This window comes from Nerophis ophidion, linkage group LG21 (genome assembly GCF_033978795.1).
Source record: "Nerophis ophidion isolate RoL-2023_Sa linkage group LG21, RoL_Noph_v1.0, whole genome shotgun sequence".
Taxonomy (NCBI): Eukaryota; Metazoa; Chordata; class Actinopteri; order Syngnathiformes; family Syngnathidae; genus Nerophis; species Nerophis ophidion.
This window is the reverse complement of record NC_084631.1, coordinates 45,116,006-45,137,976: the sequence shown is the minus strand read 5'-3', so window position 1 is coordinate 45,137,976 and position 21,971 is coordinate 45,116,006. Positions and strand designations below refer to the sequence as shown.

The window sequence follows — 21,971 nt, the reverse complement described above, 5'->3', positions numbered from 1 at the left end:
AACAAAGTCATTTTGGAGTGATGGCTTTCTTCTGGCGACTCGACCATGCAGCCCATTTTTCTCCAAGGTCCTCCTTATCGTGCATCTCCAAACAGCCACACCGCAATTTTTCGGAGAGTCCGGTATTTCAGCTGAAGTTGTTTGTGGATTTTTCTTTGCGTCTCGAACAATTTTCCTGGCAGTTGTGGCTGAAATCTTTGCTGGTCTACCTGAATCCCTCATTTTCCACTTCTTAATCAGCGTTTGAACACTGCTGATTGGCATTCTCAAGTCCTTGGATATCTTTGTATGCCCCTTTCCTGTTTTATGCAGTTCAATTACCTTTTCTCACAGGTCATTCGACAATTATTCTGCCTTCCCCATGACTCAGAATCCAGAAACATCCATGCAGCACTGGATGAAAGATGCAATGGTCTGTCAGAAGCCCAGAAACTCACTGACCTTTTATACCCTCACATTAATTACAAACAGGCAGGTCACAGGTGAGGATTGGAACCTTAATTAGCCATTCAAACCTGCTTGTGTCAACTTTTGTGTTTATGTTATCAGATCAAAGTCACTGGGGTGTGTAAACGTTTGATCAGGGTCATTTGGGTACTTTCTTTTGTCAATTTGATTTAAAAAAAAAAGAGTAAACACAGTTGTTTGTTAATAAATAACTTCACACAATCATTAAGCAGGAGTGGAAGAAAGGTTTTTGTGTTATCATTCATATTCTCTGAAGAATGGCCAAGAAATCATAAATTCTCCCGGGTTATGTACACTTATGAGCACGACTGATCGATTGATTGATTGATTGATTGATTGATTGATTGATTGATTGAAACCTTTATTAGTAGATTGCACAGTACAGTACATATTTCGTACAATTGACCACTAAATGGTAACACCCTAAACTCACTCCTTTCCTTCAAATGAAATGTCACAGATGCTGCCCATACCTATGCTCCTTCAAAGGCTTTTCTAATGGCTGCAAAGCATCGCACTTTTGAATACAACAATGAGTAGAGGAGTGTTATGTGTGTGTATGTGGAAATGAACACTGAAATTCAAGTATTTATTTTATATATATATTTATATACATTATATATATATGTATATATATATATACATTATATATATATGTGTATGCATATATATGTATACATATGTATGTATATATGTATATATATATATAGATATCAATTTAAGTATTTCTTTATATATATGTATGTATACATTTATGTATATATATGTATATATATATGTATGTACATATATGAATGTTTATATATATATAAATTCAAGTATTTCTTTATATTTATATATATAAATATTTATATGTATGTGCGTAGATATATATGTATGTATATATATATGTGTATATATATGTGTATATATATGTATGTATATATATGTTTATACATCCATCCATCCATTTTCTACCGCTTATTCCCTTTTGGGGTCGCGGGGGGCATACATATATATATCAATTCAAGTATTTATATTTATAAACATGTGTGTGTATATATATATATGTATATATATATAAATATTTGAATTTATATATATATATATATATATATGTATATATATATATATATACATATGTATATGTACATATATATACATATGTATATATACATATATATATATATATATATATATACACACACACAGGGACGGCGGGGCAAAGTTTGTAGAGGGGCTGTGCCAGCAACCTGAGGGTTACTGGTTCAATCCCCACCTTCTACCATCCTAGTCACTTCCATTGTGTCCTTGGGCAAGACACTTCACCCTTGCTCCTGATGGGTCCTGGTTAGCGCCTTGCATGGCAGCTCCCACCATCAGTGTGTGAATGGGCGAATCTGGAAATACTGTCAAAGCGTATATATATATATATATATATATATATATATATATATATATATATATATAATATATGTTTAAAAGAAATACTTGAATTTCAGTGAAGTCTAGGTATAACTATACTCCCACCTCCTTAACCCCGCCCACCCCAACCCTGCCCACCTCTCCTGAATTCGGAGGTCTCAAGGTTGACAAGAATGTTCACCAGCAGCGTGCCTTGCATGTACGGAAAATACAGTAAGCATTATAATAACGCTTTTTATTTCCAGGCCACATCAAATAATGTGGCAGGCCAGATTTGGTCCCCCGGGGCCTTGAGTTTGACACCAGTGTGGCTGTGTCTTATAAACAATGCTACACAAAGTCTGTGGAATTGCATAGTAAATCAAAAACATCCCCCGCCAAACAATATATAAGACGTCCTATAAAAATCCTGTCAGCTCTTTACTCTGCACACACTGACAGTCAATCCAAGCTCCCTGTCATCGTGACCTCTTGACTCAGGTGCGCGCTCACCTTCTTCGCCCGGTGCAGGTGTCGCCGTGACGGATGTGACATTAATGGAAGCAGGAAGCAGGGGCCGTGACACTCAAGTGTATGTTACTGCTCTTATTGATTATCAGACAAGAAGCGGAGGCATCACCTTACAGCACAGAGGTGCATGGCTGTTATGCAAAGGTGGCCATCAGCAGCTTCACACGGACATCAAAGGAACACAAAAAGAAGACTTCTGCAGAACTGCCTTCCAAAAGTAGCCATTAAAGTACTATTTTGCTGTGTTAAACCGCATAGGAAGCCTTCCTTTTGAACACTTTTCATGCACATTGTTCAAGAACCAAACACGTCAACTCACCCCCAAAATGAGACTGTGAGAAAAGATCCGAGCGAGGCGTAGAACTTCCCCCGCTGTTGACGCGACAATCGCGGGCTCCTAGCTCGCCGCCTCGGGACCCATCTTCCACCTCCTAAAGACCGCAGAGCCGAAGCGGGATGGCGCGGACTCGGCGTGCTGACATCCGACAGATCAGCGCGGCTGCACGGGCACTTTCCCGCCAAGCCGGGCGAGGACGCGCTCCTTTCCTGGGCTTCTCCCGGGATGAGAGATGTGGGAGGAGGACGCGGGGACCAAGGCGCCACTTCACTGGACTTTCTACTGCGCTGACTCCGCTGGGGGGCCGCGCGCCGCATCCCGGGGAGCCGCTTTGGACGAGGGCGCGCGGTCCTCCGGCGCCCTCTGGTGGCCGCGGGCTGCAACAAACACGTGGCTTGTATGCTGCTGCACTTTGATTGGCTCAGATGCGCTTCACTGCTTTTATAATAAGCGATGACCGCACACCTGAGACCCTCAAAAGACCCTTCTGCGACATCGACATGGGATTTAATAACATTTCAAATGCGATGCGCACTCAAATGAAGCAACTTTTTAATATTAAAAGTTGGACTATTTGCAGTAAAGCCGGGGTGTCAGACTCATAGCTCAGGGGCCTCTGTGCCGAGCTATTAAAATCATGCCGTTAAAAAATAAAAAATGAAGACAACTTCAGATTGTTTTCTTGGGCAAAAATAGAACAAACACATTCTGGAAAAAAAAACAATAAAAATATAGAAATCAGCGGTAAAGTTTAGATCAGGGGTCCCCAAACTTTTTGACCCTCCTGGGAGTTTGAGGGTTCTGTGCAGTATCTTGGTTGTTCCTGGGACTGCACTCTTCTGGATTGAGGCTTCAGATGTTTGTTGCTGGGATCTGTTAGAGACATTTTACCAGTTTGGGGGGTTACTGCGCCAAGCACCCCCACTACCACAGGGACCACACAAGTCTTGATGGTCCAGCTGCTTCCTTTTTCCTGATGTTGGCGTCAGCTGAGATTGCCACACACACACACACACATATATATATATATATATATATATATATATAGCTGAGATATCTATTTGTGTTGGCCCTGTGATGAGGTGGCGACTTGTCCAGGGTGTACCCAGCCTTCCGCCCGATTGTTACTGAGATAGGCGCCAGTGCCCTCCGCGACCCCGGAAGGGAATAAGCGGTAGAAAATGGATGGATCGATGGATAGCTGAGATAGGCACCAGGCCCCCCCGCGACCCCAAAGGGAATAGGCGGTAGAATTTTTTTTATATATATATATATATATATATATATATATATATATATATATATATATATATATATATATATATATATATATATACACATGATTTGCCCAGGCAAATCATATTGTCTAAAAATGCACGTGACATCGCGCTCAGAATATATACAGTGTATATATGTATATATATATATATATATATATATATATATATATATATATATAAAAATAGCTAAATACACAACTACCATCAGAGACAAATTCAAAAAGTAACTTGTAATATGATGTTTTATTAGTTTTGTGTTGTATGTACTGAATTTGTATGTACATATTTTGAAAAAATGACCAAAAATATGGTTATTTGTTGTTTTGTTTTTTTAGAATTTGTTTGTATCATATTGTCATTAAAATAATGTTGAAGAAAAAAACAAAGAAACAAGAAAATAAAATACAATTGAATGAGAAGAAAGTGTGTCCAAACTTTTGGACACACTTTCTTCCATGTTCCATCCATCCATTTTCTACCGCTTATTTCCTTTCTGGGTAGCGGGGGGGCGCTGGTGCCTATCTCAGCTACAATCGGGCAGAAGGCGGGGTACACCCTGGACAAGTCGCCACCTCATCACAGGGCCAACACAGATAGACAGACAACATTCACACACTAGGGACCATTTAGTGTTGCCAATCAACCTATCCCCAGGTGCATGTCTTTGGAGGTGGGAGGGGCCTATCCCCAGGTGCATGTCTTTGGAGGTGGGAGGGGCAAATCCCCAGGTGCATGTCTTTGGAAGTGGGAGGGGCCTATCCCCAGGTGCATGTCTTTGGAGGTGGGAGGAAGCCGGAGTACCCGGAGGGAACCCACGCATTCACGGGGAGAACATGCAAACTCCACACAGAAAGATCCCGAGCCTGGATTTGAACCCAGGACTGCAGGACCTTCGTATTGTGAGGCAGACGCACTAACCCCTCTGCCACCGTGAAACCCGTTAAAAAAAACAAACAAACAAAAAAAAAAGACATGCACCTGGGGATAGGTTGATTGGCAACACTAAATGGTCCCTAGTGTGTGAATGTTGTCTGTCTATCTGTGTTGGCCCTGTGATGAGGTGGCGACTTGTCCAGGGTGTACCCCGCCTTCCGCCTGATTGTAGCTGAGATAGGCACCAGCGCCCCCCGCGACCCCAAAAAAGGGAATAAGCGGTAGGAAATGGATGGATGTATACATAACTAAATGCACAACTACCATCAGAGACACATTTAAAAAAGTTGTGGGAAAAGTTGCAATGTTTTAACTTAAAACTAATTAAACAGACTCAACAACTCCCCGGTGACGTTTTACTGAGTTTACAAAACTGGAACAACACAAACTACTATCAGAGAGAAAATTAAAAAATTAACTTGTTATATGATGTTTTTATTAGTTTTGTGTTGTATTTACTTGATTTGTATGTACATATTTAGAAAAAAATGACAAAAAACAAGGTTATTTGTACGGTTTTTGATTTTAATTTTTTTATTTTCTGTATCATGTTGTCATTGAAATAAAGTTGAAGAAAAAATAAACCAAAAAATAAAATACAATTGAATGAGGTGGTGTGTCCAAACTGTACCGTATATATTTGTTAAAGTAACTTTGGTTTGAAACTGGCCTCTGTGAACATGACTTTGTTCATGTCGCCCTCTCACTTAAAATCATCACAAACTGCATCATAAAGGCTTTTTAAAGCATTTTGTTACATATAAATATATATATTACATTCTATTTAGTCACTTTGTTGACTTTACAACCCCCTGCCGCTGTTTTGTACAGCCATCAGAGACAAATCAAAAAAGTAACTTGTGATATGTTTTTATTAGTTTTGTGCGATGAGATGGCGACTTGTCCATGGTGTACTCCGCCTTCCGCCTGATTGTAGCTGAGATAGACACCAGCGCCCCCCGCGACCCCAAAGGGAATAAGCGGTAGGAAATGGATGGATGGATGGGTGTTGTGTTTACTTAATTTGTATGTACATATTTCCAAAAAATGACAAAAGACATGCTTACTGGTATGTTGTTGTTGTTGTTTTTTTTAGGATTTTGTTGTATCATATTGTTACTGAAATGAAGTCAAAGAAAAAAATCCACAAAAAAATAATAAGCATAAAATACAATAGGTTGAGGAGAAAGTTTGTCCAAACTTTTGTCCTGTACCGTATATATTTGTTAAATACCTACTGAAATGAGATGTTCTTATTTAAACGGGGATAGCAGCTCCATTCTATGTGTCATACTTCATCATTTCACCATATTGCCATATTTTTGCTGAAAGGATTTAGTAGAGAACATCCACGATAAAGTTTGCAACTTTTGGTCGCTAATAAAAAAGCCTTGCCTGTACCGGAAATAGCAGACGATGTGCGCGTGACGTCACGGGTTGTGGAGCTCCTCACATCTGAACATTGTTCACAATCATGGCCACCAGCAGCAAGAGCGATTCTGACCGGGAAAGCAACGAATTCCCCATTAATTTGAGCGAGGATGAAAGATTCGTGGATGAGGAAAGTTAGAGTGAAGGACTAGAAAAGAAAAAAAAAAGGCGAGTGCAGTGGGAGCGATTCAGATTTCATTAGACACATTTACTAGGATAATTCTGGAAAATCCCTTATCTGCTTATTGTTTTATGGAGATTATAAAGTCATACCTGAAAGTCGGAGGGGTGCGGTGACTGCCAGTGTCTCTGAAAGAAGCCAATGGAGGAGCCAAGATGACAGCTGCTGCTGGAGGACGCCAACTCCGCACAAGTCTCCGATAAGAGCCGACTTAATATCACAATTTTGTCATCCAAAAACTTGCTGGTTGACATGTGGTAGAGAAACATGTTTGTTAAAGCTTCACAACAAACAAAGAAACACTGGCTGCGTTTCGGTTGATAAAGGCAGCTGCAATCCACCGCTTTCCACCAACAGCATTCTTCTTTGACGTCTCCATTATTAAACAAATTGCAAAAGATTCAGCAACACAGATGTCCAGAATACTGTGTAATTATGCGATGAAAAGAGATGACTTTTAGCCATGAGTGGTGCTGGGATAACAATGTCTGCTCAACCAATACTGTCAACAAGTAACTCCGCGGGAAATTTAAAATTGTGGTTTAGTAAACTAAAGCGGCCGTATTGGCAGGTGTTGCAATGTTAATATTTTATCATTTATATATAAACTATATATATATGTGAATTATATTTATATAGCGCTTTTCTCAAGTGACTCAAAGCGCTTTACATAGTGAAACCCAATATCTAAGTTACATTTAAAGCAGTGTGGGTGGCACTGGGAGCAGGTGGGTAAAGTGTCTCGCCCAAGGACACAACGGCAGTGACTAGGATGGCGGAAGCGGGAATCGAACCTGCAACCCTCAAGTTGCTGGCACGCCCACTCTTCCAACCGAGCTATGCCGGAAGTGGCTTTCAGTAGGCCTTTAAAGTAATTTTGGTCTGAAAATGGCTACTGTAAACTTGACTTTGTTCATTCCGACCCCTTAAAAGGGACAAGCGGTAGTAAAATGGAGGAGCCAAGATGACAGCTGCTGCTGGAGGACGCCAACTCCACACAAGTCTCCGATAAGAGCCGACTTAATATCACAATTTTGTCATCCAAAAACTTGCTGGTTGACATGTGGTAGAGAAACATGTTTGCTAAAGCTTCACAACAAACAAAGAAACACCGGCTGTGTTTCGGTTGCTAAAGGCAGCTGCAATCCACCGCTTTCCACCAACAGCATTCTTCTTTGACGTCTCCATTATTAATTAAACAAATTGCAAAAGATTCAGCAACACAGATGTCCAGAATACTGTGTAATTATGCGATGAAAAGAGACGACTTTTAGCCATGAGTGGTGCTGGGATAAAAATGTCTGCTCAACCAATACTGTCAACAAGTAACTCCGCAGGAAATTTAAAATTGTGGTTTAGTAAACTAAAGCGGCCGTATTGGCATGTGTTGCAATGTTAATATTTCATCATTGATATATAAACTATCAGACTGTGTGGTCGCTAGTTGTGGCTTTCATTAGACTTTTAAAGTCCTACTGAAATGAGATGTTCTTATTTAAACGGGGATAGCAGGTCCATTCTATGTGTCATACTTCATCATTTGGCCATATTGCCATATTTTTGCTGAAAGGATTTAGTAGAGAACATACACGATAAAGTTTGCAACTTTTGGTCGCTAATAAAAAAGCCTTGCCTGTACCGGAAATAGCAGACGATGTGCGCGTGACGTCACGGGTTGTGGAGCTCCTCACATCTGAACATTGTTCACAATCATGGCCACCAGCAGCAAGAGCGATTCTGACCGGGAAAGCAACGAATTCCCCATTAATTTGAGCGAGGATGAAAGATTCGTGGATGAGGAAAGTTAGAGTGAAGGACTAGAAAAGAAAAAAAAAAGGCGAGTGCAGTGGGAGCGATTCAGATTTTATTAGACACATTTACTAGGATAATTCTGGAAAATCCCTTATCTGCTTATTGTTTTATGGAGATTATAAAGTCATACCTGAAAGTCGGAGGGGTGCGGTGACTGCCAGTGTCTCTGAAAGAAGCCAATGGAGGAGCCAAGATCACAGCTGCTGCTGGAGGACGCTAACTCCGCACAATTCTCCGATAAGAGCCGACTTAATATCACAATTTTCTCATCCCAAAACTTGCCGGTTGACATGTGGTAGAGAAACATGTTTGTTAAAGCTTCACAACAAACAAAGAAACACTGGCTGCGTTTCGGTTGCTAAAGGCAGCTGCAATCCACCGCTTTCCACCAACAGCATTCTTCTTTGACGTCTCCATTATTAATTAAACAAATTGCAAAAGACTCAGCAACACAGATGTCCAGAATACTGTGTAATTATGCGATGAAAAGAGACGACTTTTAGCCATGAGTGGTGCTGGGATAATAATGTCTGCTCAACCAATACTGTCAACAAGTAACTCCGCAGGAAATTTAAAATTGTGGTTTAGTAAACTAAAGCGGCCGTATTGGCATGTGTTGCAATGTTAATATTTCATCATTGATATATAAACTATATATATGTGAATTGTGAATTATATAGCGCTTTTCTCAAGTGTCTCAAAGCGCTTTACATAGTGAAACCCAATATCTAAGTTCCATTTAAACCAGTGTGGGTGGCACTGGGAGCAGGTGGGTAAAGTGTCTTGCCCAAGGACACAACGGCAGTGACTAGGATGGCACAAGCGGGAATCGAACCTGCAACCCTCAGGTTGCTGCCATGGCCACTCTTCCAACCGAGCTATGCCGGAAGTGGCTTTCAGTAGGCCTTTAAAGTAATTTTGGTCTGAAAATGGCTACTGTAAACATGACTTTGTTCATTCCGACCCCTTAAAAGGGACAAGCGGTAGTAAAATGGAGGAGCCAAGATGACAGCTGCTGCTGGAGGACGCCAACTCCACACAAGTCTCCGATAAGAGCCGACTTAATATCACAATTTTGTCATCCAAAAACTTGCTGGTTGACATGTGGTAGAGAAACATGTTTGCTAAAGCTTCACAACAAACAAAGAAACACTGGCTGCGTTTCGGTTGCTAAAGGCAGCTGCAATCCACCGCTTTCCACCAACAGCATTCTTCTTTGACGTCTCCATTATTAATTAAAGAAATTGCAAAAGATTCAGCAACACAGATGTCCAGAATACTGTGTAATTATGCGATGAAAAGAGACGACTTTTAGCCATGAGTGGTGCTGGGATAAAAATGTCTGCTCAACCAATACTGTCAACAAGTAACTCCGCGGGAAATTTAAAATAGTGATTTAGTAAACTAAAGCGGCCGTATTGGCATGTGTTGCAATGTTAATATTTCATCATTTATATATAAACTATATATATATGTGAATTATATTTATGTAGCGCTTTTCTCAAGTGACTCAAAGCGCTTTACATAGTGAAAGCCAATATCTAAGTTCCATTTAAAGCAGTGTGGGTGGCACTGGGAGCAGGTGGGTAAAGTGTCTTGCCCAAGGACACAACGGCAGTGACTAGGATGGCGGAAGCGGGAATCGAACCTGCAACCCTCAAGTTGCTGGCACGCCCACTCTACCAACCGAGCTATGCCGGAAGTGGCTTTCAGTAGGCCTTTAAAGTAATTTTGGTCTGAAAGTGGCTACTGTAAACATGACTTTGTTCATTCCGACCCCTCAAAAGGGACAAGCGGTATTAAAAGGGATGAACTTGAATCACCACAAACTGCATCATAAAAGCTTTTTTTTATTTTTTTTTTTGTAGCAGCTTATGATGTGCTGTATGGGCGGGGCCCCAACACCCGATTTGGGTCATTTTAAGCCTTCCCGCTCCCATGGAGCACAAACATGATTCCTGGCAGCTTATTTGCAGAAATATCCGCTTTATGTCACATGGATGACGAGCTTGTAGAGAATTGTGACGTGAGGACGCATCTTTGTGTGCAGGACGACCACGTGACGTGAGGACGCATCTTTGTGCAGGACGACCACGCCCCGGCCCACAACACCCCCCCCCCCCCTTCTTTTCTACATCCGGGCACTTTGCTCCGTTGCCAACCCTGTGAAGATGGCGACCGCTGGGAGGAGTGCATTATTATCCTCCGCCTTGACGGGCTCCAAGGGCGCACTGGAGAGCTGCAACCCGGAGGAGGATGACGGACAGAACTTGTGGTGGGTGTGAGCTTTAATAACGTCGAGGTTGTTGTATTGTTAGGAGGTGGTGGCGGCTTTGACAGCTAGCCGCTTAGCTTAGCATCAACACCTTCGCTAATCATCATTGAAGCAACAATAATCTTCTTTTTCTCCCCGCAGGTCGACTATCTTGAGCGAGGTGTCCACGCATTCGAGGTCCAAGCTTCCGTCCGGGAAAAATGTCCTGGTTATGGGTGGGTATCCATATATAAATATATAAAAAAAAAAAATATATATATATATATATATTTTGTATACATATATATACACACACACACACACACACACACACACACACACACACACACACACACACACACACACACACACACACACACACATATATACATACATACATACACAGACATGTATATACGTGTAACCTAATACAAGGTAAATGCTTAGTTGTGCTGATTAGCACAGGTGCAGTGTTGTCAAGTCACGGTAGCATCAAGCGTGCCAGTCAGGGTAGCATCAAGCGTGCCAGTCAGGGTAGCATCAAGCGTGCCAGTCAGGGTAGCATCAAGCGTGCCAGTCAGGGTAGCATCAAGCGTGCCAGTCAGGGTGGCATCAAGCGTGCCGGTCAGGGTAGCATCGAGCGTGCCAGTCAGGGTAGCATCAAGCGTGCCGGTCAGGGTAGCATCAAGCGTGCCAGTCAGGGTAGCATCGAGCGTGCCGGTCAGGGTAGCATCGAGCGTGCCAGTCAGGGTAGCATCAAGCGTGCTAGTCAGGGTAGCATCGAGCGTGCCGGTCAGGGTAGCATCGAGCGTGCCGGTCAGGGTAGCATCGAGCGTGCCAGTCAGGGTAGCATCGAGCGTGCCAGTCAGGGTAGCATCGAGCGTGCCAGTCACGGTAGCATCGAGCGTGCCGGTCAGGGTAGCATCAAGCGTGCCGGTCAGGGTAGCATCAAGCGTGCCGGTCAGGGTAGCATCAAGCGTGCCGGTCAGGGTAGCATCAATCGTGCCGGTCAGGGTAGCATCAAGCGTTCTAGTCAGGGTAGCATCAAGCGTGCTAGTCAGGGTAGCATCAAGCGTGCCAGTCAGGGTAGCATCAAGCGTGCCAGTCAGGGTAGCATCGAGCGTGCCGGTCAGGGTAGCATCGAGCGTGCCGGTCAGGGTAGCATCGAGCGTGCCGGTCAGGGTAGCATCAAGCGTGCCAGTCAGGGTAGCATCAACCGTGCTAGTCAGGGTAGCATCAAGCGTGCTAGTCAGGGTAGCATCGAGCGTGCCAGTCAGGGTAGCATCGAGCGTGCCAGTCAGATTAGCATCAAGCGTGCCAGTCAGGGTAGCATCAAGCGTGCCAGTCAGGGTGGCATCAAGCGTGCCAGTCAGGGTAGCATCGAGCGTGCCGGTCAGGGTAGCATCGAGCGTGCCGGTCAGGGTAGCATCAAGCGTGCCGGTCAGGGTAGCATCAAGCGTGCAAGTCACGGTAACATCAAGCGTGCTAGTCACGGTAGCATCAAGCGTGCTAGTCACGGTAGCATCAAGCGTGCTAGTCACGGTAGCATCAAGCGTGCTAGTCACGGTAGCATCAAGCGTGCCAGTCAGGGTAGCATCAAGCGTGCCAGTCAGGGTAGCATCAAGCGTGCCAGTCAGGGTAGCATCAAGCGTGCCAGTCAGGGTAGCATCAAGCGTGCCAGTCACGGTAGCATCAAGCGTGCTAGTCAGGGTAGCATCAAGCGTGCTAGTCAGGGTAGCATCAAGCGTGGCTGCAGGAGGTATGATGCTGAGGACAGGAGGCAAAAATCAACCGTGTGCACAAATGATGTCGTACACCTAAGGCTGGGCGATACGGCCTTTTTTTAATATCTCTATTTTTTTGGGCCATATCGCGATACACGATATATATCTCCATATTTTTGCCTCAGCCTTGAAGGAACATTTGATGCATATACCGTATTTCCTACAATTGCTGCCGGGGCGCTAATTAATTTAAAGCCTCTTCTCAGTCCGGCGCTTACCAAAGGCATGCGGTAAATTTAGGCCTGTGCTTATAAATTTGAGTGTGATGTAAGGATACCATCATGAAAAGCACATTTAATAAAAAAGTTATTATGGTCTTACATTTACTTATAAATGAAGTCCATGCGCAGCTCCTTCTGATCAAAAGCATCGATAACTTGTTTATAGAAGTCTTCCTTATCTTTCTTCAGTTTTAAAAGTCTCTCCGTCTCGATGGAGATCTTCCTTTATTACCTCCTGCTTCTATTGAAAGTCCAGTTTAGAAAACTGTTTTATTTTAGATATGTAATCGTCCATGTTAAAAGTGCAAGCGAGAGGAAAAAAAAAACGATCGCTGCTCCCTCTTGCTGCTTGTTGTCACTTCTTCTGCGGCCGAGTAGTCGCAAGAAGGATCACTAGCGCCCTCTACCACCAGGAGGCGGGAGTCATTTAATGACTCATATTTGACCCACGCAGCTACGGTATATTAATAAAACATAGCTGCTTACTGTTTTTTTTAGCATATTCAATTGCTTGGACCTTAAATCCTACTGAATAGCTCTTAATCTTCTTCCCTTTATGCGATTTCAAATGATTGAAATCAGCCTCCTCCATTTTGAAAATGATGACAAGTGAGGTGTCACTCGTGACGTGACGAGTTTGACCCGGTGGAAATTCTAGACATGTACTAATAAAAATAATATTTTGCGAAACAAGTTTGACCCGGCAGTAATTCTAGGCAGGCGCAGAATATATACCTGGCGGCAATTCAAGGAAATGTGGTAACACTTTTCAAAATAAAAGCAGCACAGTTGTATTACACGCACGACATAGATGTTTTTTTAAATGTGTTTTGTGATAGCGGCTGTTCACATTCACTCTCAAACACGCACGCGCATACGTCCACACGGAAGTAATACTAATAATGCTTTTCAAATCAAAATCAGCACCTTTGTATCGCACACTCGACGTAGATACTTTTTAAAATGTATTTTGTAATTTATGATTGGCCTTACGCGTTAATGTTAACGAACACAGACAGGGGAAACCACAACTGAGTCAATTAACCAAAACTGTGTATATCAAACAGTAATTAAGCAGTGGCACAAACATTCATGTCATTTCAAAACAGAAAGTGCAAGATTGTCAGACATTTTGAAACAATCTATTGTGCACTTTTGTGCACTAATAGACGCAAACCCCATAGGGGTAATGAAAGGATGGTCAGAGCCTGAGAGCTGCGGCCTACCACCATGACCCTGCACTCCCTCTCCTCTGTTGCCAGATATCGCAAAATGTATGTTGAAATATGTATATTTGCTTTGCTATGGAGGTTTTTTTCCCACTCCAGACTGGGCCCCCTTAGGAGCCCAGTCAAGATTGTATTTTTTTTACTCATCCTTCCCCAGTGTTTTACCTTTTTTACCATCTTTTACGGGGCGCCTTGTGGCCACAAATCAGCGTTCCTGTTCTGTAACCCTGTACACTGTTTGTACTTGTACCATGACAATATCTATCTATCTATCTATAAGAGATGCGCGGATAGGCAATTATATCATCCGCATCACCAAAGTCGTCATCCACCCGCCGTCCACCCGAACCAACATTTTATCAGGACCGTACCCGCCCGCCAACCGCCCACTGAGATACATCAGAGGTTGGCCGCCTTTACCACTCACAGAGCTATTTAAACCTGTTTCACAGAGTAATGATGACAATTGGAGCCGCTAACGTACCCTTGACTATCCAATAGCGTTCATCCTGATGACAAGAATATGGGCGTGCTGTGAAGCCATTGCCTTAGACACCTTCAACAACATGTACGAACCGATTGTTGGTCCGGCAACATGTTGTGCGCAGCTTCCGCACTCACACGTACAAGATTGAGAGGCATACTGGGTGATACAGAGTACACTGATGGTTGTGATATAAACAACTTGAACACTTACTAATATGCGCCACGTTGAAGCCACACCCAACAAGATTGACAAACACATTTCGGGAGAACATCCTCACTGTAACACAACATAAACGCAACACAACAAATACCCATAATCCTTTGTATCCGTGAAAATTCCTGAATATATTTTACACCCCTGCGCCCTCAACCCCGCCCCCCTTACCGACGCACGGGGGTGTATAAAATAGTCAGGAAGTGTCATGAATACAAATGATTCTGGGTAATTGTTGTGTTGCGTTTATGTTGTGTTACTGTGAGGATGTTCTCCCGAAATGTGTTTGTCGTTCTTAATTGGTGTGGCTTCACAGCGTGGCGCATATTACTAAGAGTGTTAAAATTGTTTATATCACACCCATTAGTGTACTCTGTGTCACCCAGTATGCCTTGCAGTCGCCGTGGAAGCCACACACAACATGATGCTGGACTGACAAGCAGATCGTACATGTTGTAGTAGGCGACAAAGCCAATGGCTTCATAGCACGCCCTAATACTTATTATCTGGGTGACTGCCGGCAGTCAATCAAGAGAATTATAGCGTCTCCTATTGTCTTCTTCGCTTTATGACACGGGTCTTAAATGGCACTTTGAATGGCAAAGGATTCAGATCACAGAACTATGCATATCAAATATTTCCGGATGGTTCAACCGCCACCCGCCGGAATCTAATTAAAATCTATTTTTTCGTCATGTCAACCGCCCGACCCGCGGATACTCCACAGACTCAGCGGATAAGACCGCTATCTATCTATCTATCTATCTATCTATCTATCTATCTATCCTATCTATCATATCTATCCTATCTATCCTATCTATCCTATCTATCTATCTATCTATCTACCTATCTAAGATGACATAGCAAAACACTAAATTAAAGTGCACTTTTTGTACATAACTCCACTACAATAGTTTAAAACAAAGTGCACTTTTGTGCATGATGTCACACAAGATATTTCAATAACTTGTCAAATAAAAATGAGCTGCATGATAGGAAATTAAATCACTACGCGGTAGGTTACTAAGGACATTATCTCCTTATGTTGTTAACTATTTTTTTCATACGGTGTTGATGTGGAAATGGTTGTCTTTGTTGGTGTGGCACCGAACGGAGATGTTGACATACAGAGTATGCACTCTTCATTTTCTAGCAGGTGACTTTTCAAATGCTACACATTAGCAGCAATGCTACTTTCTGTTGCAGCACTTCTGGCCCACACATGACAAACTACGGTTGTCTGTTCGACATATTCCCACTGGAAGCCAAACCACGCTGGACCCCCTGCTGTTTTTCTTGGGCATTAATTCTTCCTTCATTTGTTACCAGATTGGCACCTCCTTTCTCTCGTATTACCACTAACGTTACCCATGCTGCTACCTCTCTGCTCCACGAAGGGGTATACGTATGTGACGTATGAGGTGATAGTATGTGACTTATGAGGTGACAGTATGTGACGTATGGAAGAAGGTGCGCTTGCTGTCTGTGAGAAGGAGAGACAAGAAAGAGTGAGAAGAGCCTGTAGTGTAATGCCTGCAGCTAAAAGCAACTGCGTGAGAATGTATACTCCAATATCACGATAGTCATTTTCTATATCGCACAGAGACAAACCCGTGATATATCGAGTATATTCCATATATCCCCCAGCCGTATGCTGTTATTATTGGCCGATAAATGCTTAAAAAATGCAATATCGTAAATTATCAGTATAAAAAAGTAAAATGTATGACTTTTTGAAACGCCAATGTACGGAATGGTAGATGGACGTAGGGAGAAGTACAGAGCAGTTGCCAACGTTTCCCAGTCATACTTGCCAACCCTCCCGATTGTCAGGGGGGACTCCCGAATTTCAGTGCCCCTCCTGAAAATCTCCCTTGGTAACCATTCTCCCGAATTTTTCATGATTTCCACCCAGACAACAATATCAGGGGTGTGCACTGCCTTTGCGTGCCGGCCCAGTCACATTAAATCTACGGCTTTTCGCACACACAGGTCAATGCAAGGCATACTTGGTCAACAGCCATACAGGTCACACTGAGGATGGCTAGATAATCAACTCTAACACTGTTACAAATATGCACCACACTGTGAACCCACACCAAACAAGAATGACAAACACATTTCGGGACAAATGCCAAGAACCCCTTGCAGCACTAACTCTTCCGGGATGCTACAATTTACACCCCCCGCTTTAACCCAATTAGGTGAAATTACGTAACCTCCCAGGGCACACCAGACAATGTCTCACGATACACTAGTGTGCCGCGGCACAGTGGTAGAAAAGCACTGCTGTACATTCACTGGGTTCATCCTTTTGCCTGCGACCCATTCTTGCCAATCAGCCAGTGTGTTGATGTGCAGCGCGGTCGACAAGCCCTTCGTGGTTTGTCCACTCGGGTTTTCATCACAACTGCATGGAGCCTTGTGTGGATACCGCACCATTGATCCATCCCTGACAACACAACAATAACATGTCACGTCCAGTACCAACGGCAGGCAGGGAAGCTGGGGTGGTCAAGCTAAATGACTTTGAGGAAAAAAAAACTAATTGCGGTTGGATTTGCCATCCATCCATCCATTTGCCTCCGCTTATCCGAGGTCGCGTCACGGGGGAAGCAGCCTAAGGAGGGAAGCCCAGGCTTCACTCGCCGCAGCCACTTTGTCCAGCTCCTCCCGGGTGATCCCAAGGCGTTCCCAGGCCGGCCGGGAGACATAGTCTTCCCAATGTGTCCTGAATAGGGCTGGGCGATAAATGGAATATACTCGATATATCGCGGGTTTGTCTCAATGCGATATAGAAAATGACTATATCGTGATATGTCACATACTGTCGCGTGTGCAACGTCATACGTCCTCGTGGAGCAGAGAAGTAGCGGCATGGGTAAAGTTATTATTATTATTATTAAGGTTTATTTGAAATAGGGACAGATATAAAAAACATAGACATCTGAAACAGTTATCCAATGTATGCATCATAGTAGGGATGCACCGAAATGAAAATTTGTGGCCGAAGCCGAATAAAATTTAAACGCTTGGCCGAAGGCCGAATACCAAATACCGAATAATGAATGCAGTTTTTCACAATTTTTTTAAATATTGCATAAATAGCCTAGAATAAATATTTACACGTTTTTCAAATAAAGTAATTTTTTATTGAATATTGACATTTTTATTTTTTTTAATATTCCAGTAGCCTTTGCTTTTGAAATAAAGCACAAAGTTTTTCATTTATATTAGGCCTTCAAACAAAACATGCATTAAAAAAAAAAAAAAAAAGTGCATTAAAGTGGATAAACCCACAACAAATGAATTATTGTCCTTTTGGCAAAAGTCTGCTTAGCCACAGTAGATATGCTAATAATGTAAACAGAAGGCTTAAGTAAATCTCAATAAGTGTGTGCTTGTAACCTCATACACTTATACAGGTAGCCTACACAACAGGCTAATAATGTAAACAGAGGCCCCACTAAATCTCAATAAGTGTGTGCTTGTAACCTCATACACTTATACAGGTAGCCTACGCAACAGGCTAATAATGTAAACAGAGGCCCCACTAAATCTCAATAAGTGTGTGCTTGTAACCTCATACACTTATACAGGTACACAACATATCCCAACGTCACTGCACGTTGGTTGATTGCGTCACCGCGTCAAAAACTTGCGTCACACGCCACTATTCGGCCTTGTTTTTAACTCATTCCACCGAAGGCCGAATGTGGCTTTTTTTGCCATATTCGGCCAAATATATTCGGTTCCCGATTAATCGGTGCATCCCTACATCATAGTGTTTGTAGCCAAAGCTAATTTACAACACTTGTCGCCAACAACATCACAGATAAACATCATTAAAATAGAAAAATAAAAATAAGGCAAAAATGAGTCGATAATAATGAAAATATAAATAATACGAAGTGCAAACTAGATAAGAGCCAATAATAACACAAAGTGCAGACTAGATAAAAAACAATAAGTAAAAATTAGTAAAAACTAATCATGGGAACACGATTGCTGCTCAACTAGCCATAGTTTTGTTTGTTTTTTGAAAGTGAAAAATGCAGATATACTTTTGAAAGTGTCAGGTAAAGAGTTCCGTATACTTTTGAAAGTGTCAGGTAAAGAGTTCCGTAGTCGTGGTCCTTTTTTTGAAAAGGTTAGTTGTGATGCTAGCAGTGCGGTGCGAGTGGTAATACGAGAGAAAAAAGGTGCGAATCTGAATGAAGGAAGAATCAAATCCCAAGAGTAACAGCACGAGGTCCATCGTCTGGTGTTGGTTTGGCTTCAATCGGCAAAAGCGTTGCTACAAAAAGTAGCACCACTGCTAATTTGTAGCATGATTTGAAAAGTCACTCGCGAGAGAATGAGGAGTGCTTGAAACTCTGCATGTCAACATCTCCGTTCGGTGCCACGCCAACAAAATGCCCAAGCAACCATTTCCAGATCAACACCGTATGAAAAAAATAGTGAACAACATCAGGAGATAATGTCCGCAGGAACCTACCACATAGTGAAGGACATACACTATTTGATGTCCTATTTTGCTGCTCATTTTTATTTGACACTTATTGAAATATCTTGTGTGACATCATGCACAAAAGTGCACTTTATTTGTTTTAAACTATTGTAGTGGCGTTCTGTACAAAAAGTGTACTTTAATTTAGTGTTGTTTTGATATGTCATCTTAGTGACATCATGCACAAAAGTGCACTTTGTTTGTTTTAAACTATTGTAGTGGTGTTCTGTACAAAAAGTGTACTTTAATTGAGTGTTGTTTTGATATGTCATCTTAGTGACATCATGCACAAAAGTGCACTAATAGCTTGTTTTAAAATGTCTGACAATCTTGCACTTTGTTTTAGAAATGACATGAATGTTTGTGCCACTGTGCCAATAACTGTTTCATAAATACACTTTTGCTCAATTGACTTAGTTGTGATTTCCCTCTCTGCATGAAAGTTTAAAAGTAGCATATATGAATGCAGTATGAAGAAGAATGTTTGAATGTAGACACATAGAATCATCATACTGCTGTCATTATATGCATCAAGTCTTCATTCGAGGCTAAGGCAAAATAATCGAAATATATGGTGTATCGTGACATGGCCTAAAAAATATTGCGATATTAAAAGGCCATATCGCCCAGCCCTTGTGGAAAGTTTCAGGTAAATTTCCGGAAACTTTCTGGAAATTTACCACGAGAAGTCAAGCTCGGGAACTTTAAAAATATTGACCAGTTTTTGATTATTCCAAGTTGGACACCGTCCATGGGAATGAATGGGCAATTACAATAATAAAATATTATTGGGCACTTGTATATATGCTGCTGCATCTTTGTGGCATTTTTGACTTAACTCTTTGCACAATTTGCAAATGTACACCGCCTTTCTGCTTACATTGGTTGGGGGGAAATGTCTCCACACATCAGATGGTGTACATGGCTTTTTTCAGTTTGTATTTATTTATTCTTGTGAAAGACTGATGCAATGCCACCCACAGATATAAATAGTCAGCTAAACAATTGGAGTAGTCTTTAAAAAGATTTTAATGATGGACAAAAGAATAGAAATAGGCTAGATGAATGAATGAAGACTCAATCAGCATGCTACATCAAACTATAACCTACATTCTTGTACGGCAACACAATGTCCAGCAGAACAGAAGGCAGAGGAAACTACACCTTTTCATTTAGTATTTGCTAGTTGAACTTTACAGATCACAAAAAATGTAAAGTCGGATCGCTAATGTTAGCACAAATGAATGGGATTTAACGGAGAAAATTAGAATCACGGCTAACGGAGAAATATTTTCGGTTCATTATGAGACTGTGGTTGTACGTAATCCTAGCTAGCTAGAGATATTGGCCGCAAAATCATTGAACAAGTACAGGAACAGCTAGCTAGCTTGAGTGGAAGACCCCTAGAGTATCCTACAGTCACACAGTAACAATTACACCTCTATTACCCTTAATTCCATATTTAAATATGTTTATCCCAGTAATATCAACACTTACCTGACTGGATGAAGTCCTTGGGCTCAAATACTAGTGTGGCCTCAATAGCCCTGCTGTAGTGTGTAGCATGCTGGCAATTATCTGCACATGGGATGGAGGAATGCACAGTAAAGGGTTGAAATTCTACTGAATTTTTATTAAATCAGGTTGTTTTAGCTAATCATGCTGCAAGAGCTAGCATGTTGCATTCAATGTTTATTCCCATAAAGTCCCGTTAATTCCCATTGAAAGTTTCCAACTTTGAATATTCCCGGAGTTTTATAACCCTAGTCCTGGGTCCTCCCCATGGCCTCACTACCGGTCCGACTAGGGCTTGGTGAAATATCGTCTTTCTATTGATATCTCGATATTTTTAGGCCATGTCACGATACCCCATATATATCTTGATATTTTGCCTTAGCCTTGAATGAACACTTGATGCATATAATGACAGCAGTATGATGATTCTATGTGTCTACATTCAAACATTCTTCTTCATACTGCATTCATATATGCTACTTTTAAACGTTCATGCAGAGAGGGAAATCACAACTATGTCAAATTACCTAAAGTGTATTTATTAAACAGTTATTAAGCAGTGGCACAAACATTCATGTCATTTCAAAACAGAAAGTGCAAGATTGTCAGACATTTTAAAACAAGCTATGAGTGCACTTTTGTGCATGATGTCACTAAGATGACATATTAAAATGCACTTTTTGTACAGAACGCCACTACAATAGTTTAAAACAAATAATAAAGTGCACTTTTGTGCATGATGTCACACAAGATATTTCAATAACTGTCAAATAAAAATGAGCTGCATAATAGGAAATCAAATATGTTGTTGACTATTTTTTCCATACGGTGTTGATGTGGAAATGGTTGCTTCTGCATTTTGTTGGTGTGGCACGGAACGGAGATGTTGACATGCAGAGTTTGAATTACTCTTCATTCTCTAGCAGGTGACTTTTAAAAAATGATGCTACAAATTAGCAGTAGGTGCTACAAAAAGTAGCACCTACTGCTAATTTGTAGCAACGCTTTTGCCGCATACTTGTTCCACATCTTGCCGCTTGAAGCCAAACCACCGCCAGACGATGGACCTCGTGCTGTTTTTCTTAAAAAATAATTCTTTATTCATTTGTTAACAGATTGGCACCTTCTTTCTCTCGTATTACCACTCGCACTACTCTGCTAGCATCACAGCTAACGTTACCCATGCTGCTACCTCTCTGCTCTGCGAGGGCGTATACGTATGTGACAGTATGACGCGACAGTATGTGACGTATGTGAGAAAGTGCGCTTGTTTTAAGTGTCTGTGAGAAGGAGACACAAGAAAGAGTGGGAAAAGCCTGTAACGTAATGCCCGCAGCTAAAAGCAACTGCGTGAGAACGTATACTCAAATATCACGATAGTCATTTTCTATACCGCACAGAG

At 41.9% G+C, this 21,971-nt stretch overlaps 2 protein-coding genes across 2 annotated transcripts in view; one reads left to right on the top strand and one right to left on the bottom strand.

The window, feature by feature from the left end:
* cpne4b (copine IVb) overlaps nucleotides 1–3,053 on the bottom strand; it is a 103,347-nt gene extending 100,294 nt beyond the window's left edge. The window contains exon 1 of the mRNA XM_061882764.1: nucleotides 2,702–3,053. The gene's annotated coding sequence lies outside the window, so the exon portion shown is untranslated. The remainder of the gene's footprint in view (nucleotides 1–2,701) is intronic.
* A 7,418-nt stretch (nucleotides 3,054–10,471) lies between these two features.
* The window catches only part of dync1li1 (dynein, cytoplasmic 1, light intermediate chain 1), a 41,998-nt gene continuing 30,498 nt past the window's right edge, over nucleotides 10,472–21,971 (top strand). Inside the window, exons 1-2 of the mRNA XM_061882763.1 lie at nucleotides 10,472–10,631; nucleotides 10,773–10,846. Coding sequence (XP_061738747.1) covers nucleotides 10,528–10,631; nucleotides 10,773–10,846 — 178 coding nt within the window. The 5' untranslated portion in view covers nucleotides 10,472–10,527. The remainder of the gene's footprint in view (nucleotides 10,632–10,772; nucleotides 10,847–21,971) is intronic.